At 37.4% G+C, this 22,291-nt stretch overlaps 1 protein-coding gene across 7 annotated transcripts in view; it reads right to left on the minus strand.

The window, feature by feature from the left end:
- gria4a (glutamate receptor, ionotropic, AMPA 4a) overlaps window positions 1-9,417 on the minus strand; it is a 125,631-nt gene extending 116,214 nt beyond the window's left edge. For 6 of the 7 annotated variants that reach the window (XM_041994890.1, XM_041994892.1, XM_041994891.1 and 3 more), the window contains exons 1-2: window positions 9,156-9,344; window positions 5,905-6,063 (exon numbers count right to left, since the gene is read on the minus strand). In XM_041994890.1, the coding sequence (XP_041850824.1) occupies window positions 5,905-6,063; window positions 9,156-9,249 (253 nt within the window). In that variant the 5' untranslated portion in view covers window positions 9,250-9,344. Of the gene's footprint in view, window positions 1-5,904; window positions 6,064-9,155 lie in introns of all 7 variants that reach the window. The other variant, XM_041994895.1, reaches the window with a different exon arrangement.
- Between the last annotated feature and the right edge of the window lie 12,874 nt (window positions 9,418-22,291).

Genomic DNA, 22,291 nt, shown 5'->3' on the forward strand with positions numbered 1-22,291 from the left:
TAAATGAAAGCAAATGAGACAAACAGGGAAGTGAAGAAGATAACAGCAAAGAGTTGATATCTGAGAAAAGAAAGCAAAGAAAATCTCCGAAAACACAAGATGGGAGAAGAAAATATACGGATTTTTCCCATTTAACGGTTATAGCTCTTCTCCATTTCTTATTGTCAGTACATAACATCAAAAGAAAACCAACAAATCATCAGTTCATCTCTCAAATCTGTGTGAATTCCCTCAAGTCTCAAAGGCTCCGAGTCTGAAGTCCATTAATTTCAACCGATGACATAAATCTTTCAAATTGGGTCATAAATATTTAATTACATTTTTAAAATAGAACACTTAATTTCCTCAACACACTATAGCTTTTAGCAAACTTTAATCAAACAGAAAAAAAAACAAAAAAGATTTTTAGTCACAGATGAATTCACACGTGAGTTTAGTTGAAAATACACATACATGGCTGAGTTCATTGCAAGAAAGGAGTATATCAGCCAGACCTGTTGATGTTAGTTTATAATCAGCACAGTTGCCAGAATAAAGGCTTTGTCATGTTTTTTTCCCCTTTGGTAAACCATGGAATGATTATTAAATAAATACATAAACCACCTCCTTTACTAAAGTACATACTTTTATCAAAAATTAATAATTATTTTCACCATTCACTGATAAAGACACAATAAATAAGCCTAAATAGATATCTATACAACTATTTCCAATGTGAAACTAAGTGGAAAAGATGTGTTGTAATCCACCACTGTTCCTCCAACCTCTTGATGTGTCATTTTTATGTTGATCAAAAATGTAACCAGAATATTTGGTTTTTGTATAAATCATCACTGTGGCCTGTGTACCACAGCATTGATGCCAAACTTAACCTTACGCTGGGCTTACACCAGAAGACTTTGAAAAGATTCGCAAAAGTCTCTATAAAACTACCAGCTCACACCTGCTCACATCTAAAGACGAATGTTTAGATTTTTAAGTCTTAGCCTCGTCTCAGACTGAGATTTGACAAAGACTGTGATTCACTATTTACAAGACTAAAACTATATTCTTTGAGCATTTTTTGTAACATGTTGGACAGTTGGTATGGAACAGGGTTGATTGCCCCACAGCAAAGCAAACAAGGGGAGAGTTTCCCTCCAGGATCAATCAGGAATTACACATCGTTGTTAAGTGTGCCTTTGCATCTCCACCAGGTGTTACACCGACTCATCAGAAACTGGAGGGATGAATGAGTTTCTGTTCTTCTCTCATTTGTTAGATCATGATACTGTAACACTTAATAACCATCCGCTCCTCTTTCTGGATGGTCCACCGACGACGTTTCATCACTGCTTCTTGTTTGTCTTTTTCTTTTTTTTTGTGTGTTTTTGTCGGTGTTTTACCTGTCAGAGCTCATCTATTAATTCTTGATTGTGTTTTATCACTGCAGCTTGCGATAATATCAAACATGTTTGATATTGTCACAGACCCAAGATTAGGGAAAGATTGACTTTAAACAGCACAGATTACCACCTTAAACCTAACAATTAAGATTACGGGAGTGCGCTGTAACTCCAGTAAGACTACTAAGATTTTCTAAAGACTTCCGCTTTTAGTCTGTGATTGTTAAAATCGTTTGGTGTGAGCCCGACATTATATGTATCGCCAAAGGACATAGATTGTGAGATGTTGTATATTTAACAATTATTCCAAACTTTTTACTTGGAAGACTGGACTGTTAAGCTGGATTTATACTTTCGCAATGTCTGTGCATGGTAAAGCTGACTCTGTTGAAATGTACACTCCAGCACATGGTTACGGCATCATGTTGCAGTTTAGGCGGATTTATGGTCGTGCAGCGTCTATGGCTAGGTTCACACTGCATGGCATAATGCTCAATTCAGATTTTTTCCTGAAATCCGATTTTTTTGAGAGCCCGTTCACATTTCCAGTTAAATACGACTTGTATGTGATCTCCTGTATGAACCTTATGCGCACCAAAAGTGTCCCGCATGCGTAGAAGACACGACGATGTGGCAGTGAGTGTGCGTGTGACGTCTTCGTGTTTGCGGAAGTAAACATGGACGGTAAAAGCGGAGCTTATGTTGCAATTTTTAATTTATTATCCAACCGCAGCCAGCACATTTTCAATGGCATCATTTTAAGGAGGAGATTGCAAAAGTGGAGAGCCAGATGTTTGGCTGTGGCATTTTGTGGAGCAGCAGCAGCAACGTCTATACAGAGAAACGTTTGGTAAGGAGTCGCAGTCAGGAGTGATGTGAGGCCTTTACAGATAAGAGTTTATAAACAATGATGTGTATGACGTGTAGGTCGGATTAATGCGACCTGGCCGTTCAGACTGAAGTAGCTTGGCAAAAGATCAGATACGTTTTGGATTTAGGACCACATATCCAAGTGGCCTGGGTTGCATTTGAAAAAAACTGGATCTGTGTCGTTCAGACTGTCATGAAAAGATCAGATACAGGTCGCATAGGGGCCAAAAAATCGGATTTGGGTCACTTCAGCCTGCAGTGTGAACCTAGCCTATGTCTGCATAACCACCGTAGACTCGGCGTAGCTCCGCAGAGGCTCGATGCGCACGTCCAGATCTGAAATTGTTATGAACTTAGGTCCAATAATGATAAATATTATTCAGAGCATGAATCAAATTAAATTCCTTGACTTTTCAGCTAACATCACCTGGTAACTGGCCTTTTTGGCTCAGAATAAAATGGGTCGTCAACCACTGGATGAATTGCCACAAAGCTTGATGTGGACATTTATGTTTGAAAAAATAAATATTTATCCTGTTTATATTCATTAGCCATGTCATTTTTTAGTCTCTCAACACCTTCTGAACTGATCTGTTAATAGCAATCGTTCATGTTTATTAACAATAATAAAAAAAAACAGCTCTGACTTCTAATTCCACACAACTCAACTTTATCACATATAAAAATTCTCTATCAAGTTGCGTTAACTCATTATTCAAGTTATGAAGCTTTCATTGAAATATTTAAGCTCTAATCCCTATCTTTATATGGCTGCCCTATTTTTTTCTGTTGACACATTTTAAAAATCCCTCTTTCATATTTCGTAGATATGAAATGGATTAATAACAATGATCATGATAAGAACAATTATAAGCATATCCTATACAATTAAAGTTACATTTTTTGGGTTTTAACAATATTTGGCTGTGCAGAACCAAGGAGTTTTAACTCAACCACAAGTAGGTCATTGGGATTAAAGTGGAAATAGTAGGAAGTGCGTCTAAAAAGGGAGAGCAGGGTCTCTGGTGCCCACTGCAACATATTCCAGTCAGTCAGGCTTGAGTGCATGTGTACAGACTGTAAAACACACACTGGACTGTTTTATACACTCAGATATGATTATGCATCTCCCCTAAGTACTTACATTTGCTCATCGCTAATAAATTCATACACCTCAGGTTACATTATAAGAAACCCACCTGATGTGTATTCATTGTGTATCTACCCACTCACCCAGCTCACAGGCACAGATGCAGCATGCAGTGTTGTTTGTTGGTGAGAGGTGATGGATGGACTATTAATTTCCCAACCATTGTAGGTTGTTTTAAGTAATCTATTCATCAGGGTCTGTAATTTCAGAGGCAGGAGACAAATAACTTGGTAATTGGATTAAATAAATGATGATATGTGACTTGCATTAGACAAAGAAAAATCTTCACTAAAGCGGTATCAAACTTCGAAATGCATTTCACTTATATGAAACAGAATATAAATCAATTGACATATTATTATTATATATATGAAATTGTTAAGAGGAGCACTGTTGTTCTATAACACTGTATTGATTTTGTTCATGCTGCCTAGTTAATAGCCCCAGTGGTCAATTTGTTAAAGTTTAATGACATACAAAGGTAAAAAATTACAACACAATAACTTGAAATTTCCCTGGAATAAGATAAATGAGCCATATGACTGTGTTAATGAGGGGATGTGATATTGTGCACTTCTGAGAAAAACTCATCTTTCAGTATAAAATTCTACATCATAGTCAACCATTCATGAACACTGACCCCCTTTACAGTTTGGAAACATGTTTTGCTTTCCTTCTGAATCATTTAAACCACCACACTCTGTTCATTAATGCTTAGCCACATCACTCTAATTTTTCAGTTCAGGGGCTTTATCATATTGCAAATATATCAAATGAGCTTTTTCAGGCACAAAATTAAACCTTTATCCATTCTCAGTTACTGACTGATGAGCAGCAGCGCAATGTCCTCATCTGAAACATACTGGAGCGAGACCATGCACATACACACAGTCCTAATGCAATATAGGCCTTTAGATTCAGTGTGTATCAGCAGGTATTAAAATACAATAATGAAACTTCACTTATGCAAATACTGACCTCCACAACAAAGTTTCATTGCTGAGAGCCAGACTCTAGTGCATATAGACCAGTCAAAGACATCACACAGTCAAAAGAGGTGATGATTCATTCATTTAGTGATTCTTTAGCAAAACACTCCTACAATGAAGTACTGCTTGCAACCACTGGCAGTTTGTAAAAGCTGTAAGTAGCCAATATGTCTAAAAAGCCAGAACAGAATGGAAATAAAGAGCAAAGATAATTAGAGTCGCAGGCTGCTGAAGTATCTTCCTCTAAATCAAACTTTTTCTTGTTGTTCTAAAACTTGAAAACAGAAACTTACATCAAAACTGGGGTCACTGGGCACTTTGAGGTTGTTTTGGCCAGTTGTTCACCTCCAGATTTCCGTTACCTGTTTTACACTGTGTATTTAAAGAAGCTTCCTGTGTGACTCCATCTTGTGTTATTCCTGCAGTGTTGCATCCCAATTTTCTCAGTAGCAATACCTATTGCTTAATGAAGACTGCAGTGAGTCCAATGTGTCTCAAGCAGCATCATGACGCTATATTAACCCAACATTTTGTTGGCATTATGAACAATCCATCAAGTACTGTTTTGGCTTAATAGAATGCCAAATGCAGAAAAATGCACAACTTTTTCTTATTTGTTTTGACAAAACATAAAGAGACATTTAAGTGTTATAATAGGCCATAAAATGACAGTTCATACTGCCTTAATGGGCTAAAAGTGAGGATTGTCCTGGACTACATCTTGTTAGATTTCTATCAGGTTAAATATTTATATTAATATTCAGACTACACACACATATTAACCTGGATCATGCTATCCCATTGGTAACACACTGCCCATGCAGACTTGTTAACACTAACTTGCCTGTACATACAACACAAAATCTCTCTCAGAGACTTCCAGGTAAAGATGGAATGTGAAGGATTACATCTAAACCCCCAGAGCAGAGACAGGGATGGTAAAAGATTAGCAGTCATCCTTGCAATGATCTGAGAAAAGACACATGTATCAACCGTTCTTCCTCATTCTGAACACAAAAGACTCATTTTACACTCTGTCAATGGCCCTTCATTAGCTATGGTTAAAAAAAAAAGCTGATATTTTGTGCAACCTTTTTGCTGATGGGAGGAATAGCTGTGAATGATATATGGCAGGGAAAGAAATCTGGGCCATAATTATCTGCAAAATTAATTACTAGACATAAGGCTGATCCAGAATGCCACATGGACTCTTCAATTACCTTTTAGTGTCCAAAAGCAGCATTTCAAAGTACCAGGAACTGTTTCTCACATGCTAGTTTAATCAAATACCACTCATCTGCTGTACTGTGCTCTCCATAAAGCTGCAGTTTGATCCCTTAAACATCATGAGTTCATAATTAACCAAACCTTTACCCAGCAGAATGGAGAGATTAGCTTTGGCTAATCAAACATGGAGACATCACAATAAAGAAAGATTCAAAGAAAAGAGAGTCCATATTTTTTCTCATTCATTCATCGTAGCCTTGCAGACACACATTGGAACACTTACATGCATTGGTGACTGCGAAGCTGTTGGCCGTCTCTATGTTGTCGACATGTGGAACCAGGTTAAAGGGAGCTTCAGTAGCATTAGGACTGGTGTTGTGAAGGAAGATAGCTAGTCGGAATGCTGTGTACTCCTGATCTGTATTCCTAATGAATAATCCACCTAGAGAGAGGGACAACAAGGGGAAGAAGGACAAGATGGAGAGGAAGTGAGTTATTGTAGGGCGGAAAGGGGTCGCGTAAAAATTTGGTTAGACACAGAGAGAGGCATGAAGAAGTGGGGAAAAAAGATGGATGGGGAGGGCAAAGAAAAACAGAGGAGTAAACAGAGAGAAGAAAGCCAATATCTTCATTAGCTTAGTAATAAAAGGTAATTTGTCTCTCTCAGTCCTATGCACAGGAATACAAACACACTCATAAATGCTCACACTCTTTATTTCATTGATGAAATCTGGGACAGACAAAAAAGGAGAGAGGAAGAATGGAGAAACCACTAAGCTGACAGGAAAGGCTAATGAGTCTGAGAGGACATGAGTGAAAACAAAGGAGGAAGACCAGATGAGAATGCGTCATTTTAAAAAAGGACAAGCAAAGGCCATCCAAAAAAGACAGAGGGATGACTGCAATGAGTTTTTAGCCCTTTTGATAATAAAAGCAATCATTTCGACAGTTAATTGTTTAAAAAGAAAAAGTTAGAGAATAAATTATACATACCAAAATAAAAAGCAACAAGAAAAAACAAAACAACAACCAATGTTTAAATATAAGGGAACGCAATTTAAGGATCACTATCTTGATTTGAAATTAAGAAAAACATCAACTGATTTAGGGGTCATGTAATCCTTTCACGGCATGTTCGAATAACATAGTCTGTCCAGAGAGGGCAGCCTCTATTACATCTGCATGATAAGATATTGATACTGCAACTGTAATCTAACACCAGTCTTTGCTGAAAACAGCTGAATAATTCAAACATACAGTGTTTAGTGTTTGGTTTGGTTATATAAAAGGGAAAATAAGTAAAACAAGCTAAAAAAAAAAAAAAACAAAAAAAAAAAACAGTTGGCAAAGTTTATGTATAACAGACTTTTCCTGCTTAACAAGTACACTGACAACTCTAAGTAAGGATACAAGCTGTAGGTGGACCAGTCGAAGAAGATAGAATAACTATAATCAATGCATTGACCACCTTCAGAGAAAATGAAAGAGACTTCTGGAAAAATATGCCTCTAGAGACAGTTCACTGAACATAGAGATCATATAGGACTAACCTTCCTTTTTAATCATATTAAAACTTAGTAATTGTATATAAAATTCCTGATTCACTTTTACAAGCAAAACCTCTGAACATTTATACAGTTTTCATTCTCTTTCAGTTTAAGCTACTGAACCAGGAAAGCTTTAAAACAGCAATGTAAACAAATCATGCTTGCACACATTAATGAAATTAATTATCAGGTGGGCAGTGTCAAGCTATGCACAAGCCTTATTCTGCACAGAAAATCTCCAACATTCAATTAACAGTTACATTAATTAATTACAATGAAAATATTCGATATGCAGAAAGACTTAGACATAAACTGCTGTATCATTGTTATAGTCAGATTTGCCTTAGTCTTAATGGTTTAATAGTTAAATTAAGTGACTGCAACTGTTTTTTTCTCTGTGCATTGGCCTGTTTGGAGTGATACTCCCAATTACTTCTTTAAGTTTCAGCAGAAGCAGCCTCAGTTCAGTAGAACTGGATTACAGTAGAACACTGTAAAGCCTCAACAACGCTTTGGGAGTGAGATGAAAAAAAAAAAAGTGGGATGGGAGGTTGGGTGACGGGAAGTGTTGGGAGGCAGAGCATTTTGAATGTAACACAGGACAGTCATGCGTCAACATACATCCTAAAGATCCAATAGCAAATCATCCATAATATAATCAGACACTCTGACCAACTGAATTTTGTGTGTGTCTGTGTGTGGTGTTGTGCAAACTTACCCATTTCTATCAAAAATAGAATCCCACCAAAACTGGCACATTCATACCACACAAACAGACACAATTCAGCTCATTGTGCAGTGAAGGTATGTCCCAACATGACATGTTATTGCATCAGTTTCTCAAAGTAATTTCAGCTTCTGTCTCTGTTGGACACACTCACACACATATGTCAAATTCAAACTGCTTGCTTCCCCTGAAATTACACTCGTGCAGTGCAGAGACAAACAGGTGACTTCTTAAGTGAAGTGAAGCTGGAGAGTCAGTAGAGTCATCATGCATGTATAGTACGGTAAGTGGGAGGAAAGAAAAAACAGCACAATCATGTTTCGTTACAGTGTGTATATAAATGTAAGCTTGCTGTGTGTTTTTGTTCATGCCAAGGCGAGCACCCGCATGCGGAATATTTCTAACTGTGGGAACACAAAGCATGCATGTCTCCACGCTAATGACTGCACGTGCACATTACACTTACACACATACTTGCCTAAACATGTGTGCGAGGCAACCAGAGAACATTTAGCGCATTAAGTTTATTGGCAGCTGCGGGGAGACAGAGTCAAGGAGCCGAATCTCATTATAGGACCTCCCAGCTGCCCCCCCACCTCCCCACAAGGAGTGATGCAGTGCATTCATTATCACACGCATGCCTGCTTGAATGTGTGTATGTGCATGTGTTAGGGAGAGAGACAGAAAAATTTGACTGCATGCATGTGTGGTCCCGATGTACTGAGCAAACCACTGATGATCCAGCTCGAGTTAACTTTATCTCTGATCAGGGCTGAGAGGATAACCCCGCACTAACACAGGCTAAATGAAAAAAAGGGCAAGCAGAAAAGCAGAAAGCGACAGAGAAGCGAGAGAATACTGCAGTGTCTAAACACTGAAGAAGACTAAAGGAACAAAGCTCCCTGAAACATTCATGAGCCCGCAATAGCTCTTTGAAATACACGCAAATATAGTAAAACGACAGACTAGGTGGGATACTTTCGTGCATTTATGTGCAATAAGCGTTACAATAGAAAAGCAGAAATTTTGTTTGAGTTAAAAAAAAGAAAGAAAAACAACAACAATAAGAAAATTATTCTATAGTTGAGTTGTGTTTTTTCCCCACAATTCTTCAGTAAACTGCGTTTTGCAGCACTAGATGGTTATAATGCACCCTTTTTTCTCATGATGACAACTGCCCGCTCAAAAGCCCCACTCATCTTCTGTGTACTGTGTCTGATCTGAGTGCCCGTGCGTAAAATCGGTAATCCTCCAACTCACCTATCTGCACTGAGCTGGGGAAAGCCCCTGTCGCCAGTCCCCAAAGGGTGGAAAACACCCCAAGAAAGTGCCAAGAAAAAATAATAATCCTCATTTTTCTCTTTCTTTCAATCCCTTCAGAAACTGTTAAGAGACATCGAGAAAGAGGGGAAGATGCGCAAGAAAGGAAAAAGGCTTCAGAAGAAGGAAAAAAAAGATGAGAGAGGATTTTTTTTTTCGAAGTAGTATTCCTATTCCATGGTGGGTTCGTTCGTTTCTTCCCCTGCAGTGCCTACTCAAGACAGACCTGTGAGTCCGAAGCACATGGAAAGACGCGGAGAGAGGAAGAGTGGGGAAACTCGCTAGAATGATTGGCGAGCTGGGAGAACAGGCTGCATGGCAGAACTGGACATGCGCGCCCCGTCTCTATCTCTCTTTCTCTCCCAAACACCCACCCCGTTCTCCCCCTTTCTGTCTCTCCCTGTGAAATGGTCTTTTTCTGTTGGAGCCCTTCTCCTCTACATCTTCCACTTTGCCTAATCTTGATGCTACACTGACTCTTCATATGATCTTATCAGTGTGAGAGCAGCCATAAACATAATCACTGTGACTGCACATGCGTGTTTACTTATTCGTGGTTAGGAATCTTCTATATATATATACACATATATTCTATAAACTCGCATTGTTTAACAATCAGAACTTGCTTTTCTTTTTACCTGTCTCTACTCCCTTATTTAGGTTTAAAATAAATGTGCGTGCAATGTGAGTGTGCGCAAGAGAAAGAAAACTAGTGTTTTAAGTGAAGAATTGGGGCTGAATAATACATAATTCTGATTTATTGTGTTTGGATAAATGAGGCACAGCAAAGTAAGACTGAGTAACAGAGAGATTGTGCTTGCGCCAAATTGCATTGCCAACCCAATTCATCCTATACGCAGCGGTCCGTTATCAAAGCAAGCTCTGTGTGTACCACCAGGCTGCCAAGGATTCGAGCCAGTTGACTGAGAGACACCTCAGCCCGCCTTCAGCTCCTCAACGTTGATGGCGCCCTGGGGACCACCTAAAATCACCGTTATTACAACGCCATGACTTTATGAGCGCAAACATCTGGCCGTAAACAGGAAAAAATACATACGAGATCATTCAACAACAGCCTGAAATAATGAGATATTTGGAATAGCTTTAAGTAAGGCAATTAAAACTCATAGCCAGGAGTACATACTGTTACAGTACGTTATCAGTGTCCCATTCAGGGTAGTTTAATGAAGCCTGCTGGTAGCAGGTCGGTGAAACTGACAGATGGTCTGGGATCGCGTAGTTACATGGTGGAGAGCACAGTTTCGTTTTTCCAGATGGCAAACGAAAGGGATGCTTCACGAACTGTCCCACAGAAAGACGCGCTCTGTGCGTCTCTGAAGGGTTTTCCCGCTCGGCAGCAGCGTAAATTAAGTATCTTGGAACAAATTCGAATTCAACATTTCCCCACATTATACAGACTACATATTTGAATATACCAAACATTTTAAATGACTCAAAATGGAATTTACACTAAATTATTAATCAATAATATTGCTTTACACGCTAAAAAAAGAGTGGCTTTTAACATGTTTGATAATTAACATTACATCTGCTGCACCCAAGCCTTGAATGCCCAGATGTGCATCGACCGGTGCGCGCAAACTGTTGCTTGCATGAAAAAATGCCAGGGCTTCTAAGACTAGGACATACTGAGTTATGACACATTCAAAATGCAATAAAAAGCTGCATTAAGTCACTTTTATCGCGACTGAAGTCTCCTGTTAAGCACCGACGGGCTCTGTCCATGGTGCTAAAAGCGAACTGTGCTACAGTTGGACTGGAGGCTGAAGGAAGGAAAATGCTCTTCATTATTCTCACACTGGTGTTCTTTTGAGAGTATATCATCTCTGGATATAAATGTAAAAAAATAAAGCAGGATATAACCTCTCAAAAGCTAATTCACTCAGATTACAGCTGTGCTAATTAATAAAACCCCCTTATGCTTCAAAGTGACATTAGGGTCTATGAAGCAAATTAGACATTAGTTAAACTTATTTAAATGTTACTACTTAATTAAGTCAAATATGTATTTACATTGAAACAGGGTATTTCTAGAAAATTATATATATATATATATATATATATATATATATATATATATATATATATATATATATATATATATATATATATGTAGGAAATGCTTTTGATTGTGATAATGACTTGTACCACCTATAGGTTTTTTTTTCTCTCTCTCTCTTAAACTTACAACCTGACTGCAAGTGAGCTATTTAAAGGATATACCTGTACATTTTGCCTGGGATAATTGCAAGGTTACACTGTCAATTTTTTTCTCATTAGATTACATACACAAAATAAAACAGATACATTAATCCTCCCTATGGGCCAGCTCTCCCTGTGGAAACATGGTACTTTGTCCATTGGGAGACTTGTTGGATGTTTAAAAATATCTCTAAAGGGATATTTGCTGCAAGCCTGGATAAATGGATTCTAAAATATATATATTCATCCTAAGCATTTAGAATTTTGTGTCCAAATAAAGCAGTAATCCTGATAAAGAACACTTATGGAAATGAAATGTTTATATAAACAAAGACAAAACCAAAACAGGCATAAGGGAGGATATTTAAAATGCTTGTTGCTTAGTTGTTAGAATAAACTTTGCAATACTGCATTGCATTATGCACTGAAAGTTGCGCCACACAATTTAGACAACATAGTGATTGAATAACAGTGTTTTCAGTCAGAGGCTTTTAGCTCTGCTACAATGATGAGTGAAACAGAGGCTCATTGTTGCCTACAGTTATGACTCACTGCAATGGCAATTTAATTATAATAACTATTGGTTCAAAATGCAAATTAAAAACCACAATGGAAACCTAGATAGTGGCACCAATGACGGGAATAATTATGTTTCCCCATATCATTATGTACCTGTCTTGTGAACATAATATATGAGGAGAACCTTAAAAGAGATTCAGAACATTTAGCTCAATTTTTATTTAGATTTAAGAATGAGCTAATCTGATTTAGTCTAAAGTCAAGGTCTTCAAGACTGCACATTCTTCCAATTCTTATGAACATCATATCAGGGGAGTCAGGGGAATCAAGGATGAACTGATTCTGAACAGAAGCTGATGATTTTTGGCTCTTAGAAATTATTTTTTAAAAAGTAAATCGCAAAAATAAAGAACTGATTTAATTTTACGTGTCAAAGCTCAGAGGTCCGGAATACTGTACCATCTGAATGCTCTATAGAATAACTGTTTGGATATGATTCAACTTCAACCATAGGAACAGAAGAGAAGATTGCAACCATTTTAAACATTTTCCGAGATATTGAGTTGTTGACACCAATTGTAGGTGTTGACATCAAAACACTATAAGCTTGAAGTTGTGTGTGAAATATTCATGTTGCACCTTCATTAGCAACACCAACATTTGAACCATCCTCTACTGTCATGATTAAAAAGCAGTTGTTCCATAAGAAAAAGCCCTATTGGTAGAGAAGAAATACTTTTCTTTTAAAATGAAATATTTTAAAATCTTCACTATATATATATATATATATATATATATATATATATATATATATATATATATATATATATATATATATATATATATATATATACACTACTGTCACTTCCCTATTGAATCCCATGGCAAAGTGACCCCAAACTTTTGAACGGTAGTGTATGTATATATATATATATATATATATATATATATATATATATATATATATATATATATATATATATATATATATATATGTGCCTTGGCAGACGCAGATGCAAACAACAATACAAGTTTGCACTTGCAGTTTGATAACAACTGTGAAGAGCTGATCTGGCATAATTTATTTCTTTATTTTTTAAAAATACAAGAAATCAAATGAAGGATTCCAGCAATTAGTCAAGCAGTGAGAACCAAGCAGTCTTTGTTTTACAGTCCCCCACACAACACATGCCAGCTATGTCAATACACTTGGAAAAAAATTATGATATTTTGTCTGGCTCCTGTTGAAACCCAACATATCCAGTAATGTCCTTCTTGTCCCACTGACATTTTTCAGTTTCTGTTAAAAATGCAGAAAATGGATCATTTCTCTTTCATGCATTAGCATTAGTTTTATTTTTAAATATTAACAACAGAATTTCAACATCAAGACTGTTTATGGTCAGAATAGTTTTGTCTAAGTCAAGTTTTTGTTTTTCTGCCAAAACTAAATGCAGATCCCGATGCCTTATTCTTATCAGAGCTTTTAAATAAATATAGTACTTCAAAACAGAGAGAAGAATTCATTCATTCATTATCTGATCGCTTGGTCCATTAAAGGTTGCAGGGAAGCTGGGGTCAAACTCAACATTTAACAGGTAAGAGGCAAGGTTTGCCCTGGACGGGTCACCAGTCCATCACAGGGTCAACACAGAGACACAAACAACCCTTCACATTCACTCCTAGGGAGAACTTAGAGTGACCAGTTAACCTAACATGCATGTCTTTGGACAGTAGGAGGACGCCAGACAAACCAGAGAACATGCAAACGCCACACAGAAAGGCCACCTCCCTCCAGCAGAGGCTCGAACCAGTGACCTTCTTGCTGTGAAGCAAAAAATTGGGTAGGCTTTAAATATAACATCATGACTCGGTTATTAATTGAAATATTGTCATGGAGCCACCAGTTAAACGCAGCAAAAACAGATAAATCCAAAATCTAAATCAAATTTTTGCTGCGACGAACCCTTTGAGTTGAATATAGGAACATATTTTCAGTCAGAAAGATACAGCAGAGATCTTATATGTCTCTCTACTGCTCATAGCGACTCAATGTGGAGGATGTCACAATGGAATATATTGCTCAGCTTCCCATATCTTGCAGAACGCATAATCTATATATCTGTGTCAATATCTAAATCCACTGCCTCCAGGCGTTCTCTTTGTCTGCTGGATTGATGCAGTTACTTAGTTCACAGTCAATATGCCACCTTGGTAATAAAGACCCATCAGCAGAGTCCTCCAGGCATGTGGTCATATGCTGACTCAAAACCATTATTGGAGAAAATTAACACAATGAAAGTTCAGTCTTTACTTTTTATTAGACAAGTTAGATGAGCCTCATTCCATCATGTAAAATGTCCTCAATCAAAAAAGATTTAAAATCAATATGGCGGCACAGCAGTATATGTTTGAAGAAAAAATAAAATTACAAAGTGTAATACTGTGTCTCAACTGGCATCTCTCTCTCTCTCTCTCTCTCTCTCTCTCCTGGTCATCATTCCTGTTTAAGTTGTGACAAGATTACTCCCCTGACTTTCATCCCTGTTTACTCATCCATGCATCCTTCTTTTTCTCTACCCTGCATGTGATGACTCATCAATCTAAATGTCCTCTTCCTCATCCACATCACTTCCTCTGTGCCCACCCTCCTCATACTCCTTTCCTTCCACGATCTTGCCTCATCCTTCACCTTAGCCATGTGCCCCATGACTCATCATTTAAACTGTATCCCTCCAACTTTCCATCCCTCCTTTGACCCTCCTGCGTTTCCTTCATCACATCATTAGGGTAATGTCCGAATCTACCAGTAATCTCTGTAATCTTGAAGTCTTTCTTTTCTACAGTGACCTCTTGCACCAAGTGAAGTCATCTGTTTTCTACTTGTTTTACTAGGCAGTGCCTCTTTTTGCCATATCTTCCCCCGTGTCTCTCATACAGCATCCAGACAAATATCATGCAGCTGACTAAAAACAGAGACAAAAAACAGTAGCAGATCCCTGTCAACCGATGGTGTTACATTCTAGGTTTGCAGGTGGGGACTCATTTCATTACTTTAAGTAAAGTGAAGATCAATGAGAGTCAATGGTAGCTGGTGAACAGTGCATTTACAACACACATCAGCTAATGCTGCGTCCCTGTGACTTCAGGCAGATTTCTTTATTGAAGAGATAAATGTGTAGTAATGAACTAAAGACAGTGGACATTGGTTTTGTTATTGATATGCAAATCTATGCTCTTCCAAGCTTGCTAAGAATATATTCCACTTTAAATCTGTTGTAACCTGTCTGTAACTTTAGCATTATTCTCAGGAGTGGGCTTTGGCAGCTCTTACGTTTTTCAAAGGGAAAGATAAACAAAAATTCAGCCCAAATTAAAATGTCAACGAGTCACTGAAACATGTTTATTAGCAGAAAAAGGCTGGATCAAGATCAGCATCATGTGTTTTGATAAACCTTTGAAGGTTTTTGCAGAACACTCTGAAGATGGGCTGAAGTAGAAAGCTCATCATGGCTGAAAATGTCACTCAGTCTCTCTCAGACCTTTGAAATCACAGTCCGCTGTGCCAGTATACTGTGACTTGGAAACAAGCGTTATTATAATTTAATTTAGTAACATAGTGGCAATTTGCAGCATCAATACTGCCAACAAAAAACAATATATCAGGTCAAATTACAATACAAGTAGCTAATACATTACGTCATCACACAAGTGCATGACTATTATTCCAAGACACAATTTAAGTTTGTTGTAAAACTGTAACGCTAACTTAAAAGAAGATCATACAAAACTCCAAATAGCACACACACTGTAACCACACATATTTTCACTTAGATTAAAAATTTCATTGATGTCTCTGCAATAAGTTAGAGATTGATATACTCTATTCTACTAGGCTACTGGGTGTCAAATAATACCTGATAACGGGCCTTTTTTTCCCCCCAGAGAACCATTAAGTTTCTTATTTTAAACTAATAAGCTAGCTCTCAACACACAATCTAAGAGTTACACTGCCCCTGTAAGCTTTGTGTCACATAAGCTATAGTCTCCACATCCTTTTACTGTTCAGTTCACTACATTAGGAGTCAGCCAACAGTACACAAGGCCTGTCACATGTTAGTTAAATTTACCATTGAAGCATTGCTAGGTTTCTATTTGTACTTGTTCCATTATTGAATAATATCTTTCAGTTTCTTCTCTTTTGTGTGAAAAAAGTAACCAGTACTATTTTTAACATATTATTAAAGAAAGATATTTACAGTATCGCACAGAAGTGAGTACACCACTCACATTTTTGCAAATATTTCCTTATATCTTTTCATGAGACAACACTATAGAAATGAAACTTTGACATACTGGACACCAAACTATAAAAACTAAACTTTGAAACTAAACTTATTCTGTATGTCAAAGTTTAATTTCTATAGTGTTGTCCCATGAAAATATATAATTAGCAAAAATGTGAAGGGTGTACTCACTTCTGTGAGATAGTGTATATATGCCTGTATTCACACTTTTACAGTTATTTTATTTAGTTTGTAAAATCACATAGTGGCACATCTGGGAAAATCAGTCTTTGATGTACTTGAGTCAGAATGTTTCCTTAAGTTGCCCTCGTCACCTCATTTTTGAGGATCCTTGTGGAGATGGTGCAGAGCCGGCAGGCAAATGACTTAACTGGGCTAGTTGCCAACACTATTAAACACCATCCCTAGGTGCCTGTCAGATAATGATTACCCTCTTGTGCGATGGTCCTGGATCTTAACACACCTTGTCTAAATGCTCTGCCTGGATTCTGGCAAGGATGACTAAATTCAAACTGTTTGACAGATCATAGACAGAACTGTCCCGAAGGCTGGCAGATGGCTATAAACAGCACTGATAATATGAGTTTATGAAGACTCTCACGCACACACAGCTACACTTGCTTATGCAAACAAATACTAATATAAACACATCATGTACATTTGAGCGCACACAACGATTTGATAACAGACAGGCCTTGGCATGTGTCAATGTGACTGCACATCCATCTTTTCTATTGTAGCTTTTAGTGAATGGATGCACACGGACTTCAGCTCTGTATCTCACAGTCAGGTCTCTTTGTCAGATTTGTGCCAACTCTTTTCTCCCCTTCTCTAATCCTGCCATGAGCCAACAAAAAAACATCTGGGAGTTCACACTGTGTATGTCTGTGTGCCGGTTCACCCTGAGAGCACAAAACTGCAGTTAGCCAGTGCGTGCATGTTTTAGTGTGCATTGGCTTCGCAGCAAGCCTGCCAGGCTAAGAGACCAACATCTGTGAGTTCAGATGTTTTCTAATGATATGCTAATGGTGCTGGAGGGAGACAAGCATAGAGGCTAATGTAGTGGTCACAAACCTCTGCCTTCATCTCTTTGCTTGTCTCCATACCTGCAAGTGGGATATTCTACCCATCCCTGCTTTTCTCCCACCTCACTATGTTCTTCCAGTTTTACTTTCTGTTCTGATTTGCTCAAAGGAAATGTTTTATGACTGGAAAATCATAATTTCATGTCATTAGTTTAAACAATTTGCTAGAGGTTAAAAGTGATAAATTTGCTGTATGGTGTGTGTTTCAATGATGTCTCTTCAGGCTGAAAATACCTGTAACTGTTATTCAAAAGTTATAAGCATGATTTAATTATTCTCCCTCCATCATCGATCTGAGGAAAGTTTGAGTGTGAAGTTAATTCTGTTGGATTTCATTTAGTGCCCATGTGGCTAATTATTTTCTTTTTTTCACTTTCTGTTCAGACAACTTTGTCAAACTCATTAAAATCTACCATTTATATCTAAGACTTTCACTGTAACTCTAACCACAGCCTGAACTTATGGAAATGAGTGGAAAATAGAATAAGATTTAATTCTGAACACTGCACTATGTGATGGAGGCATGTAATGCATTGAAAGCAGTAAACTTCTTCTCCACTGATTTGTTCACAAGTCTGATGGGTTCACTTAATTTAAAGGTCATATTAATTCATCCAGAAAAAGTCATATTTTAACTATATTGTTATTTTGTTTCTATTTTTGCTGTATTACCCAAATCATATAATCTTCCTTACCCTAACCTATGTATGTATGTATGTATGTATGTATGTATGTATGTATGTATGCATGTATGTATGTATGTATTTAATTAATGATTTATTTATTTATTTGTTTGTTTGTTTGTTTGTTTGTTTGTTTGTTTGTGTAATAGACAGATAGCTAACCAAATAAAAGTGGCAGGAAAAGTAGAAAATATGTGCCTAAACCTAAACAGCAGCTGCAAATGAAAATGAAAATCCTACCTCCAAACAAAAATATTTTTGTATCTTTATACTACCTTAATTGACCTTGGAAACATTTATCTTTCCTTTTTTCCAATCACAATTCCATAGTCTGCTGTGATGTGAGTAGTGAATATATTAGATCATGTATTAGTTTGTTCATTTCCAAGAATTGGAACAATTGCATTAGAGCAATAGCTTTAGGCTAAATTTCCTAAAAAAGTTTAATTTTCAAAACTGACAAAAAATGTTAATCTGTTCTCGTTAGTAGCTGCATAAGTCTCATATGTCATATATAAAGCCATGGTTTTACTGCAGTGATTTTTAAAAGATAATGCTCAATAACGTGAAAAAAAACAAAACAAAAAAAAACACAAAAAAAACACAAAAAAAACAAAAAAAACATAACAAAACAAACAACAACAACAACAACAAAAAACAGCTGTGTGACAATCAAGCTCCTTTTGACTCATCAGAATGTTTTATATTTTATGAATCTTAATTTATACAGTGCATATATATATGTGGCTGTGGCTATATGACATTTTTGTTTTATTTACACTACATGTAATGTCATAGTGTCATAGTGTATTCACTGCATTAAAAATGTTAGAAGATTTTACAATATCCTATGCTGAATTTTTTTAATAATGATGCTGTTTTTTTATGATTATGATAAAACTGTTACCAAAAAACTGAGGAGGAAATAAAAAACCATTTCTGAATATATGCACCTCCTTTCACCTGTTTGTTGTTGATCTCTTTATCTTCTTAGAATCCATTCCATTTACATAACCAAAACTTAATAACTCTCTTTCACATTAACATAAACACACAAATAATACATCTGTACAACTCCATGTTCCATTAACCCCCCCACCTCACCCACACACCCTCCACAACCTCTCAACAATGACCTAAGGCTTACCCCAGGCATGGCATATAGCTGTATGTGTTTGCGTGTGTATGTGTGTGTGTTTGAATTTGAGCGAATAAGAGAGGAAATGTTTTCCTATGAGGTGATTGTGCCTGCTGAGAATTGGCCTCAAGGAGAAAAAAACAGGATCGAATGGGAGGAGGTTGGGATTTTCCATCAAGATTTTTAGTGCAAGTTGAATGTGACTTGTGCTATTTCTGAGCACATATTTGAGTGCATTTTACTAGATTATTAACATCCATGTCAATGCATGTATATGTATATTTCCCTATGCTTAAGGAAAGCTCTAATCACAAATGTAATCCTGCCTTAAACAGTGACTGCTGACTTGAAGTGGTGTCATTTCCTTGAACTCAACTCAATCAACACAAATCGATTCCTTAAAAAAAGATTTAACAATCACTAACAAAGCCTGTTTAATAATGATCCAAACTTTTTCGTAAAACCAATAAACACAAACCTCAGACCTTTAAGTTACTACACAAATTAAAATGTATAATGTCTCTTGCAATATGACTGTAAGGGGGCAAAATAGTATAAAAATCCTGATAACTGTAATAGGAAGAGTCTGTTCATCCCTGTTCCCTCTCATTCCCCATCCATATGCAGCAGTATCCCTCTAGTACTGTGGTACATAGATAAACCACATTTGGAAAGTGTTTATGACTGCTGGCACAAAACATCCACAACCTTACAAACATTACCGGAGGTATGCTGCATAAAACACCCAAGTAAATTCACAACTAAAATGGTGTGTGTACATAAACACGCCATGTTGATCCACATTATTATTATTTTCTGATTCATACAACTGTGTGGGTATGGAAAGTCCTCTTTAATAAGTTGAAGTCACAGTTAAAAGATACATAAATACAGAGGTCGTGTCCCTTTTTTCATGTTTAGACATAAATGAAGAACTGAAATGAGCATCATCAGGACTAATGCTGCTGATGTTGATTTTCTTCTTGGCTGGCATGTCATGTCAGCTAAATGTACCCTGATGACAACTAAACTTACAGATTTGAAGAGTAAGCAACATTGGCAAATAATTCTGTGTGTTATGAGCTGGACAGTGACAATCAAGAACTAAACATTAAAGACATAACATTTTCTACCCGGTCTCACCAGAAACAGTGAAGAACGGCAAACACTTGATTATCCTGACTCTTATAAGATTTTTCTGTACAATTATCATTTGGTCTGAGGTGTGTTACGAGCAGATTTGTCCTGATAATCCGCTCCGAAACGAGTCGTAGCCAACAACTGGAAATACTGAACATTTCAGAACCAATTTCTGAGGAACAGCGACGACTCGTGCATTGTGAATGCGTGAATGGTGACGTGGTACGGAATGTAGCCAATCAGAGAGCAAGTTGGCTAGGGAACAAGGAAGTAAATAAAGTCCGTGTTCATGCTGTCTCCAGTCTGTTATTTTTTTCAGTTCTGGCTTTTTCTGTTAACAATAGTCCCAAGACCACCATCATTCCCTCGTCCTATACATCCCCTTCCATGTTGTGTGTTGTCTTTTCCAGTTGTTACTATGTTTCTTCTTCTTCGTTTTTTTTTTTTTTTTTTTTTTTGCTGGTTGTTGCTACGGTTCTTCTCCTACGCTTTTGTTAGATCACATTTGGTAGACAACTAGATTGTAGATCACTTGCGGGACAGCATCCTTATGTGTGTTTTGTTCTCATAGACTGTATATAAAAGATGGACGGAGTGTCTGTGACATCACCCGCAGGTTTCTGAAGAGCAAAAATGAAGCTCATTGGGGGGTTCCCACCGTCGCCATCTTGGCAGCGTCCTGCCTGCCGTCGCTCCCGAAAATTCATAAATGGGCAAAGAGGAGGAGCTGAGACGGGGGCTGTGAGCGTGGGGGCGGATGATTGATGTCTATCAAATTACGAGCTGCCTGTAGCTAAAAGCTAACTTAGCCGACTCGGATCTAATATGAGCTAACGGGTTAATGAAGGTAGGTGGGCTAAGACGCACTGTTAGCCAGCTAAAAACCATGTTTGTGCTACACTCTCCCTCTCTCTCACAACCACATTTACTTGTTTTTTGTTTTTTTCCAAATATCTCAGTACATTTTGTTAAAAGTACCTTGAAGCTCCAGTTGTTTATGTGTTTAATGATTGTGTTAATCTTCAAACCCTCACACTGAACTGAGACACTGGTCCATCGTATCAATAACTCTTCTGCTAACCTTAACCGGGTTATTTTAGCAACATGTGATGTAATAGAAACCATGGCCAATGTGTAATTAACCATGTTAGAACGACCCGTCCAGAGACTTGGAACTGGATGGCTTTGGCGTTCCCCATTGTGTTGACAGAGATACCATAGTGACTGGGAAATCAAATGGCAGTGGTATGTGTCTTTACATCAACAAAAAGTGGTGTAACACGGTTGTCATCAGAGAATTCCTGTGTACATCAAATATTGAACTGTGATCGGTACAATTCCCCCCTTTTTATTTGCAAAGGGAATTCACACAAATTTTTGTAACAGTGGTAAATATTCATCCTAAAGCCGATGCAGACCTGGCAACTCGGACCATAGTCAGCACAGTGAATCATTGCAAGCCAGAGAAGTCCTTCTCTATCTTTTTTCAACATGTCACTTTCCAACATGACTTACTAAATACCTTGACCTTTGTTATGGTCAATGGCAAGGAGGGTGAAGCGTCTTCCTGAGGACACAACAACAGATGACTGGGGGATTGGGAATCAAACCGCCAACCTTCCAATTATTGGACGACCCGCTCTACCACCACCTGCAGTATTAATATTAACATGCTGGTATTATTGATATTAACACAATCAAAGCTATGATTGAAGCTATTAGAAATAACACAAAAAATAAACCTATTACAAGGTTTTGTTTCTGACACTGGAAAGAGCTAAAGCTATTTCATTTCCAGAATAATGCATGTATTTTACATGCTGATTCAAATCAAAGGTAACAATTATCCTTTTGGATGTTTAAATGAGTGAGATCTATTGATTGATAGATGTTTTTTGTAGAAGTTGTAGATCGGGCTAGTGGGACTTTGTAATGTATGCCTAAAGGTAGCAACTGAAAGGAGGTGTAAAGTGGGTGGGAG

This window comes from Melanotaenia boesemani, chromosome 9, assembly GCF_017639745.1.
Source record: "Melanotaenia boesemani isolate fMelBoe1 chromosome 9, fMelBoe1.pri, whole genome shotgun sequence".
NCBI lineage: Eukaryota > Metazoa > Chordata > Actinopteri > Atheriniformes > Melanotaeniidae > Melanotaenia > Melanotaenia boesemani.